Source organism: Chrysemys picta, chromosome 3, assembly GCF_011386835.1.
Source record: "Chrysemys picta bellii isolate R12L10 chromosome 3, ASM1138683v2, whole genome shotgun sequence".
Classification (NCBI taxonomy): domain Eukaryota; kingdom Metazoa; phylum Chordata; order Testudines; family Emydidae; genus Chrysemys; species Chrysemys picta.
In genome coordinates this window covers 169,854,938-169,881,032 of record NC_088793.1, presented here as the reverse complement: position 1 = coordinate 169,881,032, position 26,095 = coordinate 169,854,938, and the positions used below count along the sequence as shown (strand labels likewise).

Genomic DNA, 26,095 nt, shown 5'->3' with positions numbered 1-26,095 from the left:
AGAGAGTTGCCTTGTCCATCCTATAAAGTACAGCTTCCCCACACGGCCAGAGAAACTGTAGTGAATCATATTCATTGGAGAGAATAAAGCAGGTTTCACATAAGCATAATTAAAAAAAAAATCAAGTTATTGGTTGGAAAATGTCAGCTACAGGAGCCAGTATTGTGGCCTATTCAGCTGACATACTTCCACTTTATACAATTAATATTTCCTGCAGATGTTAATGTTTTTTTAAACAAGAGTAAAATTCATCCCTTCTAAAAAGGATACTTACAAAATCCCCAAATAAGATTATTATAAAAGATGTCTTAGAGTTTTATATAAAAAGCACCACTCTAAATACATATAGTGTTTTAAAGGTAAGCAAATCATTAGCAATGAAGAATTCATCTGGTAAATTTTCTGCACCTGGAAAATCCATAAGTGGATTGCGACTGATCACCAGCAGCTCTTTGAAAGTATTCGAAGGTCACAGTTTGCTTTTCAGACTGGGTTGGATTGTTACAATTGGACAGAAAAGTCACATAGTATTGTTTCTGATCCTCAATTGAATGAGTGTGCGAACATTTTGATATGAACACTCACACATGTCTATCGGTACTCATACATGCGACTTTGAAGTGCATCGACATCAGTGCCAGTGAAACTCAAACTGGCACTGATGCATCTGATGAAGTAAGTTTTAGCCCATGAAAGCTTATACCCAAATACATTTGTTAGTCTGTAAGGTGCCACAAGGACTCCTTGTTGTTTTTTCAAACTGGAACATTCATGCAGAAGCACCTTGGGGCGGCGGGGGGGTGGGGCGGAGGATGCAGAGTCACTTTCCCCCACCCCCCACCCCAATTTCTGCCAGGGTTTATATGCCCTGCCCTGAGTCCCACTGTATAGCACCAGAAGAACCTTCAAATTGTGCCCTCCCCCCACTACCAATAATTATGCGATGTCTCTGCATTCATGATTTGTAGATTATAAGGCAAGAAGGGACCACTGTGGGCTTCTAGTAGTCTGACCTCCTGCATTACACAGGCCACAGAATTTCTTCAAATATAATTCCTTTTTGAACGAGACCATCTCATCTACAAAAAGATCCCATATTGTTTTTAAAATGTTCAGTAAATGAAGAATTCACCAAACCTATTGGTAAATTGTTCCAATGGTTCATTACCCTCACTGTTAAAAATGTGCATCTTGAGGGTACACAAAAGGATGCATGTGTGACTGAAGGAAATCGTTTAAACATCCAAGCCAATACTTGCACAACAATTTTTTTGTAATATTTGCTCAGCTCTAATAATCCACCTTGAGAAGGAACCAGGGGACTGGCCCAGTGATGTTTCTCATGAGTGGCTTTAATAAATTCAGACACTACTGAAGATTTATACCATTGGTTAATGTGTTGTAGGTTGGGACTACCAAGTAGCCCCAGATATGGACAAGAAACCCTTTTTCCAAGCTTCAAAAAGTAGTACTGCCAGTCACCTGCCATCACAGTGTCCCTATACATGGGGATCTGGGAACTGGAAAACCTAGTTGTCTATACCAAGTAGATTGTAGTTTTGTCCTTGCTGAGTGAGCATATAGAGATTGTTGCAGATGTATTCATATGGGCGGCTGCAACCTACCATGGTGTAGGTCTGCTGTCATACAAAGACCTATTATGTGAGCATAATAATAAGCAATAGTGGGTGCTAAAAGCACCAGGATTTTCAAAGTGTAAAAACAGATCTTTAGAAACTGATGAGCTGATGGAATAGTTCAGGGATTCTCAAACTTCATTGCACCGTGATCCACTTCTGACAACAAAAATTGTTACACAACCCGAGGGGGGGGGGAACCAAAGCCTGAGCCTACCCGAGCCCTGCCGCCCTGGGCAGGGGGCCAAAGCCAAAGCCCCCAGCAAGCAAATGCCAGCCCTTGGCGACCCCATTAAAACGGGGTCGTGACCCACTTTGGGGTCCCGACCCACAATTTAAGAACTGCTGGAATTGTTCAATAGCACTCTCACAAATCTTAACCACGGTGATAGAAAAAGACAGCTTTCTTCAGTGAACGTATGATAGTGTATGGCTAAAATCACACTTAAAATATTAAATGTTTTTTTCTGGCCAGACCAGCAAAATGGCCCTAATCAAAAACTAATTCACTAAGAAGTATCTTTAACCCAAGCAAATGGAAAATTTTGCAGAACACACTAAAAATTGCACTGTGCAAATGCACATGACAGTCATGTAGTGGAATACATTTCAATGTGGTCAGATAATGTTACACATATGCTGGTAAGTGCATTGGGACAAAAGCAGAAGACTCTCCCTAGAGAAGACTCTTCTAGTTCTGGCCTGGCAGGGAATGAGTGGTGTGATACTTGAAAGAGAAGCCTAAGAAAGGAGCACACCATTATGGCATTGCCTTGAGACCCTCTACCGTCCTCTCTGTCTCTCCAGTGGACTTGAACATCAAGCCACAGCACAATTAGAAGCAGTGCATTAAGGATCAATTCTTCATCCTGTGAAAGCCAATAGTAAAGTTTCCATGGGATCAGAGTTTGGCCCAAAGAGTGAGTTGAGTGATCAGAGTTAGTGAAGAGCCAAGACCACAAACATAAATCCCTCATGTAAAACTCCTCAGTTGTAAATCTGAAGAGACCTTAAGAAACAAAATTCTAAGAAACACATTTCAGCTAGACACTTTCTTCAGTGTTCTGACTGGCCGACATAATAACCCAATTACCTATCTGTCATGTGCATGGCACGACCATAAATTATGGATGCAGACCTCAATGGGGAGGCACAGGAGGATGGATGGGCGTAGTGCAAGAAGCAGGCAAATCACTGCCTATTCAAAGAACTGCAATTGGTTTGTTGGTGTGAGGAAGCCTGGGGTAAATTGTAAGGCGAGAACTACAAAGCAGTGATGGCTTTTAAAAAACGTTAAGATTCATTATAACCCCTGGGAGATTACTCTCCAGATTATCAGCGGTTTACGTTAAAGAAGTACAATGACATTACAGGTTTTTGACTTTCAAACAACTGATCCAGCGAGTTTTATAATCAGCAGAAAAGAGTCCTGGTCTAATGAGAGAGATGTATGGGTTAGTGGTCAGAGCACAGAACTAGAAGACAGAACTGTCTGAATTCTAATCCCAGCTCTGAAGTCACTTTCCTTCTCAGCCTCAGTTGACTCATACTTAAAAGGGGATGATAACACTTATTAATCGACATCATAGATGTGTTGTGTGAATCATTTCATTAATAATGTAACAATTGTGCCCAAACACCATATTACCCCAGTTTTTCACTGCTATAAATCTTTACTGTGTATCGGACTTCAATCGAGTTATACCAACATAGACTTTAGTGGTGAATCAGACCCAATGTTTGCAAAGTACTTCCAAGATATTAATGTTATGTATTATTATTAATGAAATATTTACAACACAAATTATTCATTGTTTTAGTTATTAGTCTATAAGGGCCCGATCCAACATTTCCATTGATCTCAATGGCTATAAATGACTATACAGAATTCTTGTCAAATTTTATTCACTTTATCTACTTAGATAACTGGTCATCTACCTGTATGCATTGTAAAGATTCCTCTTTTCATTCATATTTCGACATCGGCCCTCCACAGAGCAGGGAAGAGTGAAATTTCTTGCTGGAAACTCTATAAAACAGTCACGGTTACTGGTACAAGAGCTTTCTTCTATGCTGGCATCATCCAAATCTGTCACTTTCAGCTCTCCATCTACAATCACAAACTGTCGAGGGCGAAAATCCAACAGCGTCACGGAGCCAAGCGGAGAGTGAGCCAAATAATGCAAAAGCCGAACTAAGCTGAGACATATCTGAAACATAAACACAGATACCCTGTGTTACTTGTCTAGTATGGAGCATGTAAAAAAAATGCATCTGCTTTAAATTAAGTCACACACATAATAATGACCAAAGATTGGCATTAAATTGATCATAAAAATCAAAGTTAGTACATTCAAGGTATTCTTCATAAAATTTAACATTATTCTTTCAATGTAAATTATAATAATCTTTAGAAGCTTGAAACTAAAACGTGCTTCTTTACCAATTTTTCCCCTATTATTGTAGAGTTGCTCATGAGTTCTGAGCTGCTGAGGCTTTCTTGTTTTGTTTTTATTATTTTAATAGAAATAAAAGCATTTTTTTAAATAAAACATCACACATAGGCCCTGATCCTGCAATCTAATTCTCTTATCTTCTAAAAGCTGACACGTACATAACTTTTCACACTGAGAGTAGTTTGACTTCACTGGAACTATTCACAGTGCATAAAGCTAAGTCTTTGTAGGACTCTTATGTCCACACAGAATCCCATTCAAGTTAATGGAGCTCCGCACATGTGCATCAGATTGGGGCCATAGAGTGAAGAATTATCTGGGCTTTGCTAATAGATAGAAGAGAATAATATTTGGAACCTTCAAATTTGGACCCAACCCTATAGTGTTTACTACTGTTTGCAGTTCATTTATGTGATGCCTTGACAATATTTCTTTGTATGTATTGTATAACACACTAAAACAAAAATAATATTAATATGCATGCAGTTAAATATTTGCATGCTCATTCACTGTATTCAATTAACGATATGTCTTATGCAAGCTAGAAAGCTTTTTATTGTTTACATGTACGCTTTGTTTTTTGTAGGGTGACCAGACAGCAAGTGTGAAAAATTGGGACGGGGTTGGGGGTAATAGGAATCTATACAAGAAAAAGCCCCAAATATCGGGACTGTCCCTATAAAATCGGGACATCTGGTCACCCTAGTTTTTTGTTAAAACTGTTGTTAAGACCATATGTATTAAAGTAGTCAAATCACAGTTCAGTCTCAGGACATAAATGATATACTCAGGGAAATACTTAAATGCATACTTCAGAAGAAAATAGAGGTTGAATATGGCTTACGTTATACTTCACAGACTTTACGTCTGTGAGATATTAGGACTATCCAACACTTCTGTAATCATTTCCCCTGCCTTACCAGCCGAAAACATTTTTGTTCCACTTAAGCAATATCAAAAGTTTATGTAGCGATACTTGTAGGTATAAATTAATACAAGCATGGTTATGGGATGTCTGCACTGACTGCTCTTTTGTTCCTCTTGAAATTTACAGAAATCTTCTATACAGAGTCCCAGAGGATGCTATATATAAAAAGGCATATCGTGTTGCTGAGGAAATGAAAGTAGACCAAATTGAAGCATTTAATATTCAGAATATCAGTGTGATTTTTTCCTTGGGTCAGGAGTACTGCACAGAACCTCATTATAGGAGCTGAACACTGTGCTAAAATCGTTACCAGAAGCTTGAACCAAATTATAATTAACATCTTTAACTGCTCAAAGGTAAATATAGGGGGGAAAAATCACTTTTCACAGATTTCTTAAACTACTACGGAAAACTCTGCATAAAAGTATAAAAATTTTGCAAAAAACTAAAGAGGGATTTTTGTTTGCAATCTGAAATCATTCCTCTTTCCTCAAACACTACCAAGGCCCTGATCCTGCAAATGGATCCACTGACACAGACCCTTGTTCCTGTACTGAGCCCTGTTGAAGTCCTTTATCTATGTGCCTGCCCTCAGTGTTGATACGGGCTGTGTGTGTATATCCCTTACAACAAGATTAAAATACACATTTTAGGGCTCAGGTCTGCTCCACTGATTTCAATAGGTTTGGGGAGATTTGGTCCTTGTCCTGTAAGCACAAAGGCACTACTTGAGGGTATAAAGTTAAACAACCATGTTAATGTTTTCTTAACTGGGGCAGATACATAAACAATTCTCATGTATTGAGCTGAGAACTTACATCCTTTTTCCTCTCCTCTATGACAGCTGCACACTAGATAAGGTAATAGTTATGACATTGCCTAAGGCTTCATTACAGCAGTTCCAGGAATATTCTATTTATAATTACATCTCTATGAATCAAACCAACATTGCCAAGGTATTTCTCCTTCATCTCCCTCTAACTGCCCTGTAAGGGATACCCATTCTAAAGAGAATTTCCACCCACATCCTATGCAATATGGTCAAGCCAATAATCTACTGCCTCTTTTGCAGTTTACATCACAGTGCCATAATTTGCGGTTGCATGGGTGAGGTGTGAGGGAGACAGCAGTACACTTCATTGGCCATTACAAGCTCAAAACTCTGATTGAGCCATCATTAGGATTTTGTTTCTTTTAGAACAATGTAGTGGAATTCAACTTATGGGCCAAATGCAGTTCACAGAGCTCTAAATGAAGCCTGTAACAGCCCTAATCTTTAATAGTGAGGTACATCCCACCGAGACTACAGCTCAGCATACCCTATCATGATGAAAGTACCTCTACAGTCTGGGTTCCATTCCATACAAATTAAGGGTGACCTCCATTTTTCTGTTAAATTGCCAATGTGGGCTTCACTGGGCAAACTCTGTTTTAGGATCTGTGTACATTGATAAACCTTGCTTTACCCTTTACTCTCCCCTAGTAAAAGGCAACATAACAGGAAACAGTAGGAAACAATTATAAAATCAGCTTGTGATAATGATCAAGATAGAGATGTCACATCCTTCTATTGTTTGAATTCCAGTTACAGAGCATAATGTTCAAAAATGCCAAGCTCTGAGTTTTTAACAAGTATGAAACCTTTGAAGATATTATGTGAATAGCACAGAACAGCCTATAATTAGATACCATCAACACACATAATAGCGCAGTGTCTTAACAACTGAAAAATGGGAGTGTTATATCTTACAGACAAACTAAGACTTAACATTCCCAAGCAAAGCAGTTGTTTAATAAATGTGAACAAAGCTGTAAATTATGTAGCCTCTTTTTTTTTTTTTCCTCTCACATGCTTGGAGTTGTGTGTTCACATGCTCCTTAAAAGTCCTTTTGATACCCTGGTTGTTGTACTTACTCGAAATCTGTCCTCCCAAGAGGTCTGTAAAAGCTGAATCATCTCCAGTGGTGAGCCTAGCTCAGTGATGGCAGTCAGCGTGTCTGGGATGTCATTGCTATCCTGATAACAGTAGCCATAGAGCTGAAAAAAGTACACAAAGGGAGAGAGATTAGTAGAATACTTCTTGGCATGCTCTTCTTTTCTCCATGGATGTGGGAAACAGTCTCCTGCATCCTCCTGGGACATTTGAATCCTATATGTTTTAGGACGCTGCCCTTAAGGCCCCATGTCGCAGCTTTGTATCCTTCCATCTGAGGAGAGGTCCTGTTGAAGCCCATTATTGAAACTCTTAAGTTGCCCAGTGCAGACTCTACAGGCCACACATGGGTGGCTGGGTATGCAGTATTTGCCTATCCTTTTGGGTAGGCTTTTATAATCAAGACCCTTATCAAGAAATATATATGGAAAAATATGTATATGTGTAGATATGGAGACTTACCAGAGGGAATTCATTTTAGTATATGTGCTATCTGGCATAATCATAATAATTCTGTGCTTAAAAATAAGCATTAGAAAAATCTCATTTAAAGATCAAGATTTTTTGCAATACTATTGCTAGTGCACTGAGTGTCTATTTGTATTTAAATGCCACAGAGGGTTCAACTATATCTTTATAATGAACTTTAAAAAGCCGTTGCAAATGTCAAGGCATATCCTTTCCAATGCAGATAATGCTTCTAATAATACTTGTTGAAGTTACATGTGCAATAATGTTAGAGAGGGGTGAATACTGCAAAAATATTTTTAAATGAATGCAGTTCAGCCATGCTCCAGCCCCTTTTGTGTTTGCTTTCCAAAAGTCACTTGAGTGATCAGTTTTTACTTGCACAGACACTTTCACAGTAACAACATTTTAAGCCTGTGCTTGAAGTGACTTATTTCAGATGGGATGGGGACTGTTTTACACAGCCAAGAGACAGGCTTTTAGAAACTCCTTGCCAAAGCCTTGGCAGAGAGGCAGTTAAATGAACTGAACAAAGATCTGATTACAGACTCTGAGGCAGGGACAATTTTACACTCTACCCCCAGCCAAATAAGTCTTATGGTAGAAGAGCTGGCATGATGTAAAAGGTTAAAAATCCCCTGATCCTACTCGTCTCCTCCCCACCCTAAGAGGCTCAAAAACACCCTGGTTCTTCAAACCCATTCGTCTCCTGATTATGGACATCATCCAAAGCTCATTGAAGTCAATGGGAGTCTTTGTATTGACATCAGTGTGCTTTGAATCAGATCCTATAAGAATTATGCTCAGCCATTCTGGGTTCAGAAACAATACCTTGTGTGTTATGTGATCGATCACGACTAAGCAACATTTGAATAGCCAGAGCAATTAAATGTTCTCAATCAACTAACAATGGAAAAAACAATGCAAACAAATTCACTCACTACTCTGAATAGCAAGCAAATTTGTGCAATATGCTCACAAACATTTAACAAGCAGAAAAAGAGATTAAATTCAGTAAGCAAATTATTTGTGATGAATCATTCCTTTAGCTCTATCATTGTCCATGTTTAAAGGAAGGAAAATATTCCAAAAATGTAAGTGAAGTAAGCAATTATTCCTTTCAGTGAAAGAATAGCATTGTACTTCAAAACAACTGGTAAAACATGTACATCGAACAAAATGGAAGCTAGAATAGTTTATTTTAAAAACATACAACAGATACTTTGGCATGAGAGATGTACTTGTGGCAGGTATTTCTGCACTAGAGACACATGGGATTTAAATAGGGATACACCATAGTTTTAATAATACACATTGACCTAGGACTTCTTGAACTAGATACAGGGATTGTCCCTTAATATCTGTGACACAATTTTTTATGGAAGCTTGTTTCTGATATAGGTATAGTAGTAAAAACTTAGCATGACACAAACTATCTTAGAAGAACACATCAGCACAATTATTACCATTAAAAACCAAAAAGAACACATATAAAGAGAATTAAAATATTTTATAGAATATGCATCTTTGCTAGAATGCTACTGGACTTGCCTGTGAATTTTTTATATATATTTAAATATGCCTGATACTGCAGTCCTCACAAAGTTTAGCCTTCGTATGGATGAGGACTAACAGTGTAAGATTGGGCCCATTATATTTAATATGTTAATTTCTGGTGTCAGAGCCTAATAAGAAGGTCTATATCCTTCTAAAGTCTAGTTCTATAGAATCACAGAGGGGATTTATAAAATTGTATTGTCCAGTGGAAAAAACTAATAAAACAGAAGTGGGATTTAGAAGACAAATGTAATGAAAAATGTCAATTCTACAATAAATGTCAATTTAGAGTAATAATGAATGACAAGTACATCGGTCTTCATTAGCCATTCAAGCCCTCTGAAAGAGTGCAATAAAAACAAACTAATTTTAATTAAGACAAAGTTTCTTTATAGCATATGTATATGCATGTTAAAAGATTCTGAATTTATTTTAATTAAAATATATATTTAATAAGAATAAATTCAGAATACTTCTGTAAGTGTTAAATCTCAAAGTACGGGTTCCAATTGTCATAATAATTGTCCTCGGGGGTTGGGTGGCATTGAATTGAATTATCTCCATTTAGAATCCAATTGCAGTCCTGCAAAAATCATTCCTGACTGATGTTTATATTTAGTACTGACTCTGCTGTTGGAGAGCCTAATTAGTTGCTTCAAGTTGCTATGAAAGCTTAAAGGGCCAAATCCAATTTTCCTTCCACAAGAAACTCTCTCTTCAAATCGCAATGGGAAATTTTCTTCCATAAGTCCATTTAACTTAATTAAGTCCATAGTTAAATACGTTAAAAAATATTTGATATTTTTCTTCATCACACATAATTCTAACTAAAGAAATAGATCATCTGGCTTAAGCTCTTCTTTATCGCTATTATTTATGTAAAACATTTCTAGCTATGGAATTGCTGTTTTGTTATATAGAATCATTGGAGCATGGCAATCATAGATGGAAAGGAAATATTGAGCTACATTTCAATATATTTTAAATGAAGGCCTGAGGTCTAATGCAAAAATGCAAATGCAATACACGGCCACATTTGTGAGTACAATTGTGGTGACTGAAAAATTAAAAAGTAGCTACATCCTGATGCAAACAAATAATTAGGTATCCAAAATGGCCATTTATATGTGCATGACCACACAGAATACAGATGTGCGTGTAGTTTCCTTTAAAAATTTAGCTCATTAGATCATCTAGCCCTTCTTCCTGTCAATGCAAGGTTGTTTCCCAAAGTATACTTTCTTGGTTTTTGTCCGATCTAGTTTGTAAAGGTCCCAAAAAGGACAATGTCATTTTCACTACCAATAATAAAGTAATTAATTTGTATACATACATATTTGGATCAACCACCTGCACTTGGAAAAATAACCACACAGACAATTTGAATGAAACTGGAGACAAAAGATTATCCAAATGGGAAAGATATAAAAGTAGAGCAAGCAGAGTGAATCAGGAAAGTCAGCAAATGAAATTCTCTTTGTAGGGATAGCATTTTTTCTATCATCTAGTTACATATTAGATTTTCCAAATATATTATTTTTTCATACCCCAGTATGGCATGGTTTCAGTTAAATGTATGGAAAGTAATATTATCCAATGAATATTGTCTGAAATGTCAAGCCATTACATTGAAATACTACAAATACATAATTTTGTATAGAATCTATAAACAGTTACTATCTTAGGATGCTTTTCTTTTTCCTTAGGAAAATATAAGCTGGATATGAAATTTTGAACTGTTGTCACATTGTGCACAATAATCCCTGTAGAGCAGGTGTGTTTACTGAGTTCTTCATTAACTATTTAGATTTTCTCAAAGACTGTATTTCTTATGCACCTAAAGTCCCACTGACTTCAGCAGGAGTTTTAGATGCCTAAAGAATACAGGGTCAGCCCCTGAGAAAGTTATATTCTTTTGTAAGATTTCATGTCTGTACTGCCAGTCAGTTCACATCCCTTTAGAATTGCCTTTTATTACAAATTATAGAGACAGAGGTGCCCCTTTCAGACAAGAAAGGGGGTGGTGGGGAGCAGAGGTCAGACTGCGCACAAAAGCTGACAAGCTTACTGAATAAAAACACAAAATAAAGGAGCTTATTAAGCTGTCATCAGTGGGTAAGTATATGCAAACAACAGGCCCTCACGCATTAGTGTAGTCACCAAAGCTGGATTTAAAAAAAAAAAAAAAAAAGTCAAGAGAAAGCCTTAGCAAAAGTGTTACTTTTCATTTATACAATTTGCTCAGACAGGAATGGTACAATTGAAAATCTTACAAAATAAAGCCAGATTATGTTCTATCACTGGTGTAAACCTAAAGCAATTGCCAGCCTGAAATATCAAAAGATCAGAAGTCTGGCCCCCAAGAAGAGAATACTGGCCCAAAAATCATGAGATGTTAAAAAAATGATAAAATGGATTTGCATTCTAGTTTTTGAGCCCTGAGGATCCCCTCCTTTAGCTTTCCTCTGTAACCAGGAGGGCTATAAATTTACTTGTTTTTTGTAATAAAAGCTGAGATTGTTCATATAATCACATGACTCCCAGAGCTCAAGCTTTCTGGGAAAAAGGAATAATCACCTTTGATGAAATTGTGAGAGTTGGTAACTGCTAAAGTAACAGCATTAGTTCTGATTCTCTTCTCACTCAGACCTCAGTGATTTCACTGGAGTTACTGCAGATTTATTCCATTGTAAGAGCAGAGTTTGGCCATGAACTGACAAAAATTTTCTTGTTCATGTGCATACTGGAGCTTGTGGGCACAGTGCGCACAGGAGCTTGTGGGCACAGTGCGCACGGAAGGTATTTATTTTCAAAGATATATATGCACACCTAGCCAAACTGAAAATTAGTCCAGAATTGGACATTTGAAAGCCAGTCTAGTAGTAAGCTAGGGCCTGAATCAACACTCATTTCACCCAATAGAAAGACACCCATTGACATCACTGAACACTGGATCAAGCGCCTAGTGGCTAAATACGAGGAACCGATTGTAGAATGCTTTGACATTCCAATGGCATCAGACCAAAGGAAGACAAATCAGGGATCAACTTTTACATGCACCTTACACCTTGGCCATGCCCTCTGTTGCCATGGCAACAGGCCAGTCCCTCCAAGGAGGGATATACAAGAACAGCCATGATGCATAGCTGTTACTTAGCAATAAATACTCTAGGATTTTCACTTTGGTGTAAAATCTGTTTTTTCTCTCACATTTTAAACATGTTCTAACTTTACGGAGTATATTATAAATATTTTTGCCACCCCTCCTCAATCCAAAAGCATCTGTAAACATGGTGAGTGCTTTTACATGGCAAATGGTTAGGTTATTTAATTAATTTTAATCTTCGTAGGTAAATGTAACATACAGAGGAATCGCAGGGAGCAGAGGTCACTCAGCACCATTCTGGATGCATTCAGCATCTTGTAGGATTGGGACCAAAGCTGGCTGTCAAAGACAAGAGGCAAAATTTCTTCCTGTTGCCTCAGGCTAGAGATGGAAATTGTAAGCAAGCAGTGGATAATTTATATATTAAACTAACTACTCACAACTATCTTTAGGAGGTTTTTTTTATTAATAACTTTACCATTATTAACAGTGCTGCACACTAGAAGAGCTAAAGGTTACACAAATGTCATCATAGCTACCATCCATATTAATAGCTTCAAAAGAAAGCAGAACAAAAATGAAATTCATGTGTATATGTATATATTATACTCACAAAACCTGTAAGGCACATATTTTGGCAGTAAACATAAAAGACTTACAAAAGTTCTCTCTCCTTTTCTCTCTCCTCATTTTCATTACAATTAAACTCCAAAATGAAATAGTTCTATTATAAAAAATTCTTTATAGCACTGTAAATTTACACTGCATTGCACAACCCTTGGGTCCAGCCCAGGAAAACACTTATTCATGTAAGCTCTTGCCAAGATCTCAATTAAAGTCAACGAGACTACTAATCAAACCATGATTTCAATGGGAATGGACAGGTATAACTGAGGGCAGAATTTGAAGCCATACCTTAAATAATAGGGATGAATATCTACCCTGACTTCCACCTGTGATGACTGCCATCCCCTTTGGTGGGGTTGTGTGGAAGTTTGACTCTAAATTATGCAACTATTTAAATGATTAATCTCTGTACGTTTTCTGTTCTGAAGCAGCAAGCAAGACAATGCTGTTGAAATGTTCATGAGACCCGTCCATATTAAAACTGATCCCTTCAGTATAATTCTACTGAGTTAAGTGTCTGTCTTCTTCACTGCTGGGCTTACTTCCCTCAAGAGAGCTTTGTTTAACTCAGAGTTGGTCTGCAGTTGCAAAGTCCCAGAATAAGCAGCTCTTCCGATCATAGATCATTCTGAGTTTAGCCAGAAACAATATAAAGCCTTCAAGGCCTAGGTCCACAAATACTCCACTGGCAGTTCTTTTTGCCTAGCTAGAGTGGCCAGGCAGAGATTGGAGAAAAGACAACAGTTTGCTCCTTTATTATTATTGATTAGTTGTATTGCCATAGTGTGTAGTAGTGCCAGCCATGGACCAGGACCCCATTGTGCTAGGCACTGTACACAGTCCCTGCCCCCAAAAGCTTACAATCTAAGTAAGTAAGAGACAACAGACAGATACAGATTGACAGATGGAGGCTGTGGTCTCAGCACCCTAACCCCCATACAGTTTTTTTTTTTGTAGGCAACATGGAAGAGGAGAATTCAAATGATAATTAGGCACTGAGACACTTCACTAGAGGCCTATTTGCATCTTTAGGTACAAAAATGCTTTTAACAATCTGGACCTAAGTGAAAAGGTATTAAAAATATCACTGGTTGGTTCATACATTGTATGTACAACACCTTGTCTCCTCAAATGCTCCTCAAGTGTGCACCCTACAATAGTCTCTCTCCCCATTGTGGACAAGGCTACCACAGGGGTGGCAGCATACTGGTTTGGCTAATTCCCACCCACGCCCTCCCACAAAGTAGTAATGCAGAAATTACTCTAAAGCCACCCCCTCCCCTCAGCAGCAGTGGGTATTATGGGCTAGGCCCTACAGGCATCTTAGAACTACAGCTGTTACAACTACAGTGTGTGTGGTGTGCGTGGATACACCAAAACAATTCTATCAAAATAGCGCTTGTGGGTGGGTTAAACCATTGCAAGGATGGGTGATGCTACAAACCATTTTGTGCAATCGAGTGCCATTGAAGCTAAGGAACTGAATTGTTTGTTTGCAACAGCTGTCAGGAAGTGTTCCTTCTGAACTGGTGCAGAAGGATTTTAATAATTGCTAGTGTAGGAGGGCCAAACCCTTTACAGAACCATGACAGGAAGTATGAACGAGACAAGTTTTCCTCAACTTAATGTAGACACACCCACTGATCAAGGGCAGGATGCAGATCTAAAGAGACAACATGGCTACATGGGACCTTGGAAGCCAGGAAATCCTGTGTCTAACCCCAGCTGGGGCAGACTCGATGTGTGGCCTTGGGCTAGTTATGTAACTTCGCTCAGTCTTGCTATCTATCTAATAAAAGAAGTAGGACAATAGTACTTACCTACCTTACAAATTAGCCCGATTGGTAAGTAATAAAGCAGGTTTGCCCTTGGAATCCTCATTATACAAAATGTTATATTTTATTGAAACATAGTGTCCTGGGCAGGATACCCACCAACTTGAACAGCTTTATACGTGCAGTGTCTCTCTGAAAAGTTCAAGTAGCAAAGGTGATTTTTGCAAAAGGTGAAATGGTGCCATTGGTCTCTGTTCAATGCTGCACAGAGAGGAGACTGCCAAGATCCTAGACAGGGAAAGCTGATGAGGTTGCAAATCATCAGCTCCCATAAAGGAGCCAGAAATTCAAAACAGAGTCTTTTGGGGTAATTTACATGGCACATAACACAGAGGAACAATCAGAGAAATCATTCAACAAATTAATGGGATTAGTTTTATGAATGATGTATTTGAAAGTGAGTAATGAGGGTGTAGCTCTTTAACTAATTCTATGGTTTATGCCTCATGGAAATCCCTTCCTGCCAACAGTTATGTAAGTTGAATCCCCTCTACAGTCCCATGCAATTCAATGGGAGAAAATATTATTTGGACACTTCAGAGTTGAGGCATATGGCTTGTCTAATAATGACATGAATAGTTATGGCTGGTCTGCAATTGTATCAGCTCTGTGCTTCCAACAGCACTGGAGTTCTTGTTAACAGATCCTTTCTTCGCTCTTAAAAGTGCAGGATAACATCTGGGCCTGTTGGGAAGCACTCTTGCAATAAAGAAGTACTTTGTGTAATTCATCTTTCCTCGCCAAGCCGCATCTGTCTGCTCCCCCTGGCCTTCTCCATTCCCACCCCGAGCTCCCCAGGGCTGTGGAGGCATACTGGAGCTGCAGCAAACTGTCTCCATCAACAGGTGGCACTGTTTGCTTTTTTCCTCTTTACCCTACAAAGAGATCCGGTGCTGCCACCCCACATTACACCTAGGGTAACATTTTCAAAAGTGCTTACGTCACTACATCTCCCTGTGGATCTAGTGCTAACTCCCACTTCAGGGTCTTAAATACAAAATATAGGCACCAATGAGAGCCTCAAAACCCCCACTCAGACGCCACCTCACCCCTAAATTCCCTAAGCACCTCAATTGTGGTTGGTGAGCAGGTGAGCAAATCTGGTAGGTATTGTCCGAGCATGCCTTACCCGCACAAAAGACAACCAAATCTAGACTTTTTTGACGTGAGTATGCATGTCCCAGAATACCTGACAGCCCAATGGGTAGAGCTCTCATGCAGGCTGTGGGAAACCTGTTTTCAAATCCCCACTCTGGCTGATTTGAAGCAGGAACTTAAACCCAGCTTTCCCAGATAAGTGCCTTAACCATGAGGCTATTGGGTATTCTAGGGCGAGAGTGCTCTCAACCTGTCGTGCTGAAGCTGTTCCCCTGTGTATTAAATAAATAAATATTAACTGGGCTCAAGAGAGACTGACTTCATAGCCTGATGGTTAGGGGACGTGCCTGTGATGTAGGTCCCTGCTCCAATAAATATTTCATTTGTTATACAAAATAGATCAGCTTCACCAGAAGAGACAGAGAGCCCCACCTCAGCACGCCACATAGCCAAGGCAACAATAGGGGAGACCTGCTCCAAATCAGGCAGAGTAGGGGTTTGGAAACAGGTCTCCCACAGCCCAGGTGAGCACCCCCTAACCACCTGGCTATAGGCAATAATGTGATGGGTCTCTCTCTCTTTTTGAGAAAGAGCTGAGGTGGCTTAGGAACCTCGTTCCAGGAGAGGATTCACTGCTCTGAATCCTGAGTGGAACTAGACATGGGGCTCAGACCCCCACCCCTCTCCTCGGCATTTCCTACTGGCTAGCATAGACAGTAGCCAGCAAACCAGAAGCCAAGTCTCCCCTTCTCAGGCATCTAACTCCCCCCACCTTTGTATAGGGGAGCCCGAGCTCCTAACTTAGAGCTGTGAATTCCACTAGGCAGCTGGGTGCCTAGAGGTTAGGTGTTGTCATGCCTACGTCCCTTTGTGGACTAATCCTTAGGAGCCAACCAGACACAGAAAGTCATTGGGACTTAGGCTTCTATGTACCTGCATCACTTTGGGGATTTAGGCTCCTAAGTCACTTAGATGCTTTTGAAAATGTTACCCCAAGTACCTACCTACCCTGGGAAAAGTTTCTGAGCAGTTTTAAAACTTGTTCAGCTAAACTCATTTTAAAACCATCCAAGTCCTGGTGTGCACTTGGTTTCAGGCAGTTTAAAATGTCTTTAAAATGCTCTAATAAAAACAGGTTAACAGCCGTTAGAAAATTTCCCAGTGTAGATAGGCCCTTGGAGCTATATTGTGCCCTTTATCTAGGGATGCAGATCAAGCACATAATAAGATCCCAAGATCTCATTCTAGCAGGTTAATTCTCTCTAATTAGGGGCTCTGTTTTGAAGGAAAATGTCTATGCTCCTCTCCCACTCGAAATTTCATAACGACAGTTTCCCCATGTGATCAGCTACCATCTTGCCTGGGCTCTTCGTTGACACTACACTACAGTCTACTCAGAAGGTTGCTCAATTTTTCAATAAAAATAAAAAGCTCTTCAGTTCATCACCGAGTATTCTCCACCGCTACCAGCACAAAAGTGTTTCATGATTTGAGCTCCTGATTCCACTGGACCCCACTTTCTTGAAACAACAAAGGATTTCCTGAGCATCTGACCCTCCCCCCACAACTACAGTTCAACCCTAGCCAAGTATGCAAGTTTTGTTAATTAAAGATTAGTGTGGACTCCGAATGAAGCAACATGATATAATATGACCTGAAGATTCCATAGATGATTCATGTCAACTCATTTAAGCTAGAAATGCAGTTTAATTAATTTACCACTTGGAAAAATTATTTTCTTCCATATAAAATTACCAGATTATATATTGAGACCTCAACATTTTAATTCTCAAACTAAAAATAAGGGTCCTGCTTTTGACCTCGCTAACTGGATTTGTCTATGCTGAGGAAAAGCAGCATGTTAGAAAACAAGTTAACTAACACGATGGTAACGTGACTTTACATCCTATTTAAAAGAGGAACCAGTAATGTTTAAAAATGTGTTAGCTGGTTATAATAGCCCATGCCAGGACCACCTAAAATGTTTTCAAACACCACTGGATTTGTCCGCGCCAAAGGCAAAATCTTTTAATCCCATGTTTTCTAACATGATACATCTTCAGAGTATAATCAAGGCCACTTACCCATATGTAAATCCAAAATAATTCCCCTAAAGACAACTGAATTACTCCAGATTTAAAATGGGATAAAATCATAATCTGGATCATGAATTTTTAAAGTGTATTTGCTTTAACACTAATCTGACAAACAAACCAAAAAAGGGGGTTGGTCTTATTCAACAAGCCTCTGGTTTGCTATCAGCTGCTATTCAAGGCTGTTCCTCCCCACCCCACCGCCACTGTATCATCACTTATTTTCATTATTTTTTAAATAAAATAAAGATTTGTTTTGGTTGACGTGGAGACTTTTTCAGTAGCACACACTGCATTGCGCTATGAGTGATTATAAAGATACCTAAAAACCTACAAAGACAATCTTGCGGTTTCACAAAACACGTATGTCAGTTTCAAACCTTCACTCCCTTCCATTCGTCTTCAGCAATGTAAGGGGAGAACCCGTCAAAAGATTGTTTATACTCATGAATGGCAGCACCCTTAATTCAGATCTACAGGGCTGTAATTATATTATTACAGTAAATCAAACATTGCCAGGGTCTTTCCAATCGTATTCATTGTCTGAAATTAACAGCAAATGGTGGTTGATTTGCTTTCCTTCCCTAGATACAGACAGACTGGAGGGAGGAATTAGAGCAAACTAACCCGGCTGCCCGGAAAAGCTGGATTCAGAAATAAATATCTTAACTTTCTAAGAAAAGAAACCACCGCGGAGAGGGAAAGGAAGAGGAGACCCGCCACAGCACTTGATAGAAAGCGACTGCAAAGCAATTAGTGGACTGCTAAATCCTGTGTTACAATAAATCAGTGACCCAAATCCCCCTCTTCCCCAATGCCCCTCATTATTAAATCAACTTTAATGAACTAGCCCCTTCTCTCCCTCTCCAAACCAAATACGGTTCCATTTTCATCTGCACCTGCCTATCACAATGGCTGGTGTGCGGCAGGAATGTGTATAGGAAGCGATCTAGAGCAGTGTGTGTGTAATTGACAAGTTCCCAGCCTTGCCCTTTGAATCCGCGCCTCTGCCCAGATCCCGAGGCAATGCCCCATCGGACAAACCAAGCCTGACTCAGAGACGGTCAATACAAACACTTTAAAGCGACAGGCACCTCCTGTTTTCTTTGTATTAACACCAGCTAACCCCTGTATCTAACACTAACCCACACTCCCTTGTCCGGGCTCTCAGCGTTTCGTTTGATAGCTGGATGTGCCACATCTGGCGCCTGGCCCGAACAGGCTCCATGCATGACGAACGTGTCAATATGTGGTGCGAGGACGGGGCTGCGAGCTGAGAAAGGTTTTTTTTTTTTTTTTTAACTTCCACATACGTATATTGTGCCCTAATCAGGTATTCTAAAAGGATGCCTTAAAGGGGATGGGACCAAAGCTGCTTTTGACAAGAGACAGGCTAGAATGGGAACTGCAGAGACAGTCAAGAACAAGTCTGTTATCTTACAAACTACACTTCAGGCTGTCAGCTGCGAGAGATTTACAGGAAAATCCCCTTTCCTGGGACTGAACCTCCAGGAAAGAAACGCTGGGTTTCCCCCGAGAAAGACAAGCATATTCACCCTAGATAGCCCCTCATACAGGCCTGAGTGGGGGCATGCGCTGCCGTGCCAGATCGCTAAGGGTACAGTGCAGGGAAAGCCACTTAGCAGCAATAACATTGCACACCGCCCTATGCATCTCTGTGAGTAGGTTCTTTGGCGGGGGGGCTATTTATCGGTCCGTGTTTGGCTCTATGAAAGAGGGGGAGATCTCTCTTCTCCCTCGCCCCTTCTAGCCCCCCTCCCCCCCCTTACCGCCATCACCAGCTGCAGTTAGCGTGAAGGTGGCTTCTGTTTTCATACTAAAGTACAGCTATTTGGGGACGCTGTTTCAGAGGGCTGAGCGAGTCAATTGGAGTTGAAGTAGCTCAGCACTGAGCAGCTCCAGCCCCGAGTCGTGCTAATAATTGGTCGCAGCTGGCTTAGGGGTGTTAAGTGTTCACTGTGTGTTGGGGGGATAATTGGAAGGGGAAGTTTGAGAAACAAAAGTGCAATATTTTATGGCTGGTTTACAGTGATGTCAAACTCCGTAGTAAACACATTGCTATTGAAAACCCAGTGTGAGCCTATCTGAGTCGTCAGGAACAGCTAACCCCTGGTAGCTAACAGAATCGCCGGGCTAAGCTGTGGCGTATTAAAAATTTTTCCCCATGTCTGAGATCGCTAAAAGTTCCTTACCCAAGAGGGACTGTAAGCTGCTGCTGGCTGGGGAGTCATTTCAGGTGGTCTCCACAACTCTTTCGACTAAGGGGGAGCGATGATGAAGCTGGAAATTCTTTTTAAAAACTAAGCCGAACAGTAGGCAGAAGTCTTGTATTTTGCTAAATTAAGATCTACTGAAGTAGCACTGGCAACGCAGTAATTATCTGTATGCAGCAATGTTGTTTTAGCCCTGTAGCTCCCGGGCTATTAGAGAGACAAGGTGGGTGTCAAAGCGTCTCTTTCTCACCAACAGAAGTTGGTCCAGTAAAAGATCTCGCCTCACCCACCTTGTCTCTCTAACGCAGAAACGGACTGTCCATTTTGCTAGGGAAGTAACTCGGTGATTGATGGATACATTGCATGCAGGCAGAAAGTGAAAGGCGTTTGAGGACAAACTGAGCACTCTCAATTGTGTTTCTACAGCGGATGAAGACCCCCGATGAAAATGAACTAAGAAAAAGCTTTTCTTATTAGGACATACACACCGTTGTGTTATAGTGAATTTGACATCAGTTAAATGGTTTGGGTCCTTTACACTCTTTTCCTCTAATTAAAATTGATGCTTATGTCAAAAACCAGAATAGATTGGGGAAAGTATGATGACTTTTGAGCTTCTTTCCTCTGTCTCCGGCAGAAATTTATAGATAGTGATTTCTAAACCCATATAAGCGTTAGAGGCCTAATCCTGCGTTAATTTTGTCACTGACGTCAGCAGATGCAGGACCATGCCCTATAGGGGATTTTAGAATAGACACAACAAAAAATAGCAGGCTGGTTTTGAAAACGCTCACTGTTCCCCGTTGTATGTGCCCCGATGACCCCCAGTATGACATTACAGATCTGTTCCTGGACCATACCCCTGCCCAGCTGTGACTAGATAAAGTCTGTCGGGTTTTTAATAGTCGCTTTGCAAGGTAAGGTCTTATTAAACATTAGTGTTCACTCACGGCAGTGACCTCGCCCCGCGCTATTCGCAATGAATGGACTAGGGTAAACAAAAAGGCAGCGATGTACGTGGCTTCGCAGCTCTCTTTTCTAGCGCATTTGCAATCTGATCAGAGCAGCCAAGTCAAAAGGAAATTCTGCTAGTGTCTGAGGAGACAGCGGGCAGCCAAAATAATAATAAAGAAAGAATCGGAGCCAAACGGAAAACATGTTTCTGATTTAAATTTAATCTATTCTGTAATTAGATGGCATGTCATTTATGAAAACATAATTAACACAAGGGATTTTTGCTCATTAGAACATTCTCCCAGCGCAGAGGCTGGGCGTGTATTTTCTACTTGGCGTTTTTAGAAGCGTCTATTCATGTGTTTGTTCTCGTTCACTTTCTACATGACGTGACTGCTCACAAGGAAAATGTGACATGAAGAAGATTGACTTCATTTACCTATTATACGGTCCACCAGCCTTCAGCAAACAGGGGAATTAACTGACAGCGCTTCCTCTAGTCTTTGCTACAAAAAGCAATCACTGATCGCGAGCAGATTTTTCAATAAGATGTTCCATAATGCCTATCCCAGTTTAAAGGAACCCTAGTGTCTACACATGTGTAAACACTGAAGTTTGTTGTTGTTGCTCGTTGCATAGATAATGCAGGACAGAAGTTTGGTTTCCATTTTGTGAAGATGACTAATTATTTCCAAATTATTCTCTGCATACGATGAAAGTATCTATTTGAATAACATGTGAAAGGAATACAGCACGATCATTAAAACCCATCGAGGAAACCAGAGAATCTGCAATTCTAACATGTTTAATATAAATCATCAGTTTTGCTAACTTGTAGAAACACTGGATTGCTTTCTACGGAATAAGAGAAAAATCTTGAAAACCAATGTTTAAAAATTGAGTTTATTTCCTACTGTCAAGCTATTATCGATATCCTAGTCTGCACTACAGTGCTTAGTTTGAATTTCTTCCTATGAGGATGTATTACATCATATGGAGTAACTGAAAACCTCTAACAGAAGTTGTAGTGTAGTGTGCGAGATGTTGTTTTCATTATGTGTTTTGTTTAGTTATACCTGGCAGCATGGAGGCAATAAATAGCAAACGCTTTATTTAGTTGGTTGTTGATTTTTTATTCTAGAGCTACAAAAAATGTTTTCTCCAGTTTTATCCCAGGAAATCAAGAAAGAAATTGACTTCCCAATCCCAATTTTTGCATGTATTCATGGGGAAGAGGCGATATTAAACTGGCATCTGGCCTTTCCAGTGTATGAAGATTGACCGTTCTGTTCATTTCGACCTTTAGTTCTTATGGGGGAATTGGTACCTTTTGCTACCGAAGAAATCAAAAACTGCCTATTTGATTTCTTTTAAAAAGTAGCTACGGGGAACGCACGTTCTAATATTGTTTTATTTTTTCATCAACGTTCCACACACTGTGCGAAATTCAACAGGAATTTCAATCCAAATGGGCACATTGAAATTAATGTGGAGGTGTAATAGTCGCACGATGCAACATTTTTGGCAAGTGGAGTAATGTCAGTGTACAGTAAGAATAATACTGAGCCCTGTTACAGTTAATACTCCTTCTAATCTTCTATTTGCCAGGATTCTGTGTATTTAAGATTCACACGATAAATTACACAATAAACCTAAATAACGACCACAGTGCCAGGTTAGGAACAATCACGTTTCCATTCCCATAATATTCGGGGGGGGGGGGGAGGGGAGTTGTCGTTTGTATTGATTAGTGTTAGCATTTTATTGTACGTATTTTGAGGGAGTTTATGTATCTTCTTACGCTTCCTTCGCTTTCCAACATCACAATTTTTTTTTTATTTTTTTTTTCTTAGGTGAAAGAACAATCAGAAAAGGCTACTAGGCCAGGCGTAGCTATACGCCTTCTCCCATAATGACATTACTTCTGCACCAATTAGTAGAATGAAAATGTATAATATTCCTAATCTTTCCCCACTGCTTTGGTATACAGGCCAGGGTAAATCTGGCAGAATGAATCACTTCAGAGAGGAAGTCAATATCTTTAGTTGTGCAGGTATGTCTGTTGAGCGTGTTTGTGTATAAAGGTTTCCTATCTTCTCCGTATTATAAGTAAAGAGTTGTTAGAAAAGAGCAGAATCTATAGATCTGTATAGATGATAGATCAGAAGGGATTTTGTGTATATAAAATTTAAATGTGATGAACTAATATCTACAAATCTTTAGAAAACATTAACTAAAGTAACTTATTTGACTCGATAAACATTAGTCTCAAAGGATGTTATAACTATACTTGTCCAAAGAATGTTACATTTGTATTTAGAGGGAGGCTTGTTAACACAAGATAACATTTTTCGACCCATTGGGCTGACATTAGTGATAGTCAAATACTATTTATTCGATGTACTATAATCACTCGGTACGCAAGGCCAGGAACAGCAGTGTTATAGGTATATCAAGATCAAAGCTTTCTTGTTCTTTCATACAGATCACAAATGCAATCAGCTCCACCCTATATACACCCCTCTCTGCGGTTACTACATACTTTTATTCCCTTGGTATGAAGAGCGCCAACAGGTTGCCTGTGGTGAGAAATAAACCCTTGACACATTTTTCCACATCCTATCTTATACGTCGGCTGGTTTTCACTCGCTGTCTGGTACAAGCCCAGGCATTTTTAAAGAAGCCCTAAAGATGACCATTGTCTACCGTGTCACGTCCAGCCGATCTGCAAAAGCTACCTGTAATTCCTTTCAAAGAGCCCAAGCGACCCCCATGGCGCCCCAGCCCCCTGGGCTTACCTGGAGGATGTTGGCATGCTGCAGCCTTTGCAAGAGGATCATCTCCTTGACGATTTTGTAGGAGGCTAGCCGGTAGCAATCTTCTAACGCCGCGTATTGCTTCACGCAGTTCTCGATGTCGTGCCCCCCAAAATCGACCGATTTCAGCGCCACGGCCAGCGTGCTGTTCAGGACGACCTTGTAGACAGCTTTGGTGTAGCCGGAGCCCAAGTAATGCAGGCTGGTGACATTGTGGATGTCTCGGCACCCCAGCAGAGGGGGGTTCAGAGCCAGGTCTACTTTGGCTTCGGGATAGGAGCCCCCGCGGCTTTCAGCCTGCGGCGCTTTCCCCTTCTCCAGCCGAAGAGTCTGCTCCGAGGAGGTCCGCTGCTGGGCAAGGTCCATCAGCCGCCGCTCCAGCGGTCTCACCAGCCGCCTGGCAGCAGCCGCGGGCGCCTGGTGCTTCTGGTAGCGGACCACCTCCTCGTAGCGCTCCCTGATCTGCCGGGCTAACTCCAAGCGCTGGCTCTCGCGGTCCTCCGCTGGCCAGTACAAAGGCGAGCCCGCAAACGCCGGGGTGACCCCGCGCCGCGGCTGCTGCTGGTGAGGATCAAAGCCCGGGATGAACAACACGTTCAGCAAAGTGCCCAGCAAGAAGGAGAGGCAGCAGCCGGCGGCCACCGCGATCTTTCTGCGCCTCATCGCAGCGCCCCAACCTCTCCGCTCTCCCCCCCCCCGGGCTCAGGTTTGGGCGGAAAAGGCTCCCCGGGACCGCAGCCTCTTCACGTGGCCCCGCCGGCCCTCGCCCCGCTCAGGCACATCAGCCTGACACTTGCCTCCCTGCTCATGAGCTTCTGGAGCGCGGATTATTAGCCGGACCCGGAGGCGAGGTGGGGGGGGATAATAACCCTGAGCGCTCTCGGCTCGCTGACGTCCCCTGATTGACAGTCCAGCCCGGCCCGTGGACCGGCGGAGCAGCAGGGGGCCCTGGGAAACGTAGTCTCTCGAATGACGCTCCCCACCGCCGCTTGATAGCCGGGAAGTCAGGACTACAACTCCCAGGCTCAGCCGCTGCTCCCGTGCACGGCCAGGCAATAGGCGGGACCGAAATGATAACGGTGTGCTCTGCAGAGTGGGGAATGGGCTGGGCTGGCCAACCGCGCTATACACAAGATCCCACACCCGGGGGCCGGGGTAGGGGTAGCATTAGTGAAGTCACTTTTCTGGCAGGAGCCTCTGAGCCAGAGGAGGCAGGTTTAGCGGAACCAGAACTGCCAGCGGCTCCTTGCTGCTGTGGGAGGGAGGCGCCTTCATGTTGGGATTCATTAGTAAAATCTCCCCCGCTAGTGATGAAGGCTTATCTCACCCCGCCCCTCCACCCTGGTGGGTGTTTATTTGAGCGAGACGTTTAAAATCTCACCCTTAATTGTTTGTTCAAGATCACTCGTTCCCATTCTCCCAGTTTGACAGCGCTGGCTGAACTGGCATCACACCAGTCACATGTTGAGAAGCCAGTGCTTGGGAGCTCAGAAAGCAGCTCGCACAGGAATACAGAAGTGCGGGTAAGCACACAAAGGGAAGATTTTGCCGATGAATTTTCCACATATTTTCTTGCAGTTGGTTAGCTTACAAATAAAACAATCTGAATAAGATAAATAACATCTAATTCATTATGTCTGCGTGAGGTGGTGTATATATTTTCTCTCTCAACGCAATAAGATGGTACAACATTACCCAGGAAGTAGTAATGGCCTTGTGTCCTCTGGCAGGATCAAACTCTGGCTAATCATAAGTTTACTGATAATATAAGAACAGCGGGATGTGATTTCGAGATGAAAACTGGAAGCAACGGAGGAGATAGGTTAGCTGTGTCACTCTAGACTAGATCTACAAATCATGGTCTCAACATGGGGTAGCCCCTGCCCTGCTGGAGATGTGAATTGCAGGAGTGAGTGCTAATGACATGGTTATCCATCAAGCCCACATTACGATGCTGTTAGCAACTAATTAACAAATACAATCGGCCCAAGAAACGTCACAAAGAAAAGCACATCAACAAAAGAAAAGCCATAAAGAGTCGGGGGGGGGGGGACTGCGAGCTAAAGTTCACCGGGATGCAAAAAGAAGAACCATTTCCAATAAAGGAAGGGGGTCATTTAAAGCACGAGTCATTTAGATAATACACATCGGCTACAAAAATTCCGTTTACCCTCACAGGCGCGTGTGCCTGATGCTTGAAAGCATTTATTTTCGGTGATAGTAGAAAGTAAAGCAATATACTTTGTATGACTTGTAATTAATCAAAATCCAAAGCCTGTTGTTTGTCCATTTTTGTTGCATGTGTTACACGTGATACTGAGTCTATGATTGCATGCTGACTCATAAGGAATA

General features: G+C 41.0%; 1 protein-coding gene across 1 annotated transcript in view; it reads right to left on the bottom strand.

Moving 5' to 3' along the window:
• PKDCC (protein kinase domain containing, cytoplasmic) overlaps positions 1–24,845 on the bottom strand; it is a 45,111-nt gene extending 20,266 nt beyond the window's left edge. Inside the window, exons 1-3 of the mRNA XM_005301259.5 lie at positions 23,726–24,845; positions 6,937–7,059; positions 3,576–3,847 (exon numbers count right to left, since the gene is read on the bottom strand). Coding sequence (XP_005301316.2) covers positions 3,576–3,847; positions 6,937–7,059; positions 23,726–24,406 — 1,076 coding nt within the window. The 5' untranslated portion in view covers positions 24,407–24,845. The remainder of the gene's footprint in view (positions 1–3,575; positions 3,848–6,936; positions 7,060–23,725) is intronic.
• Between the last annotated feature and the right edge of the window lie 1,250 nt (positions 24,846–26,095).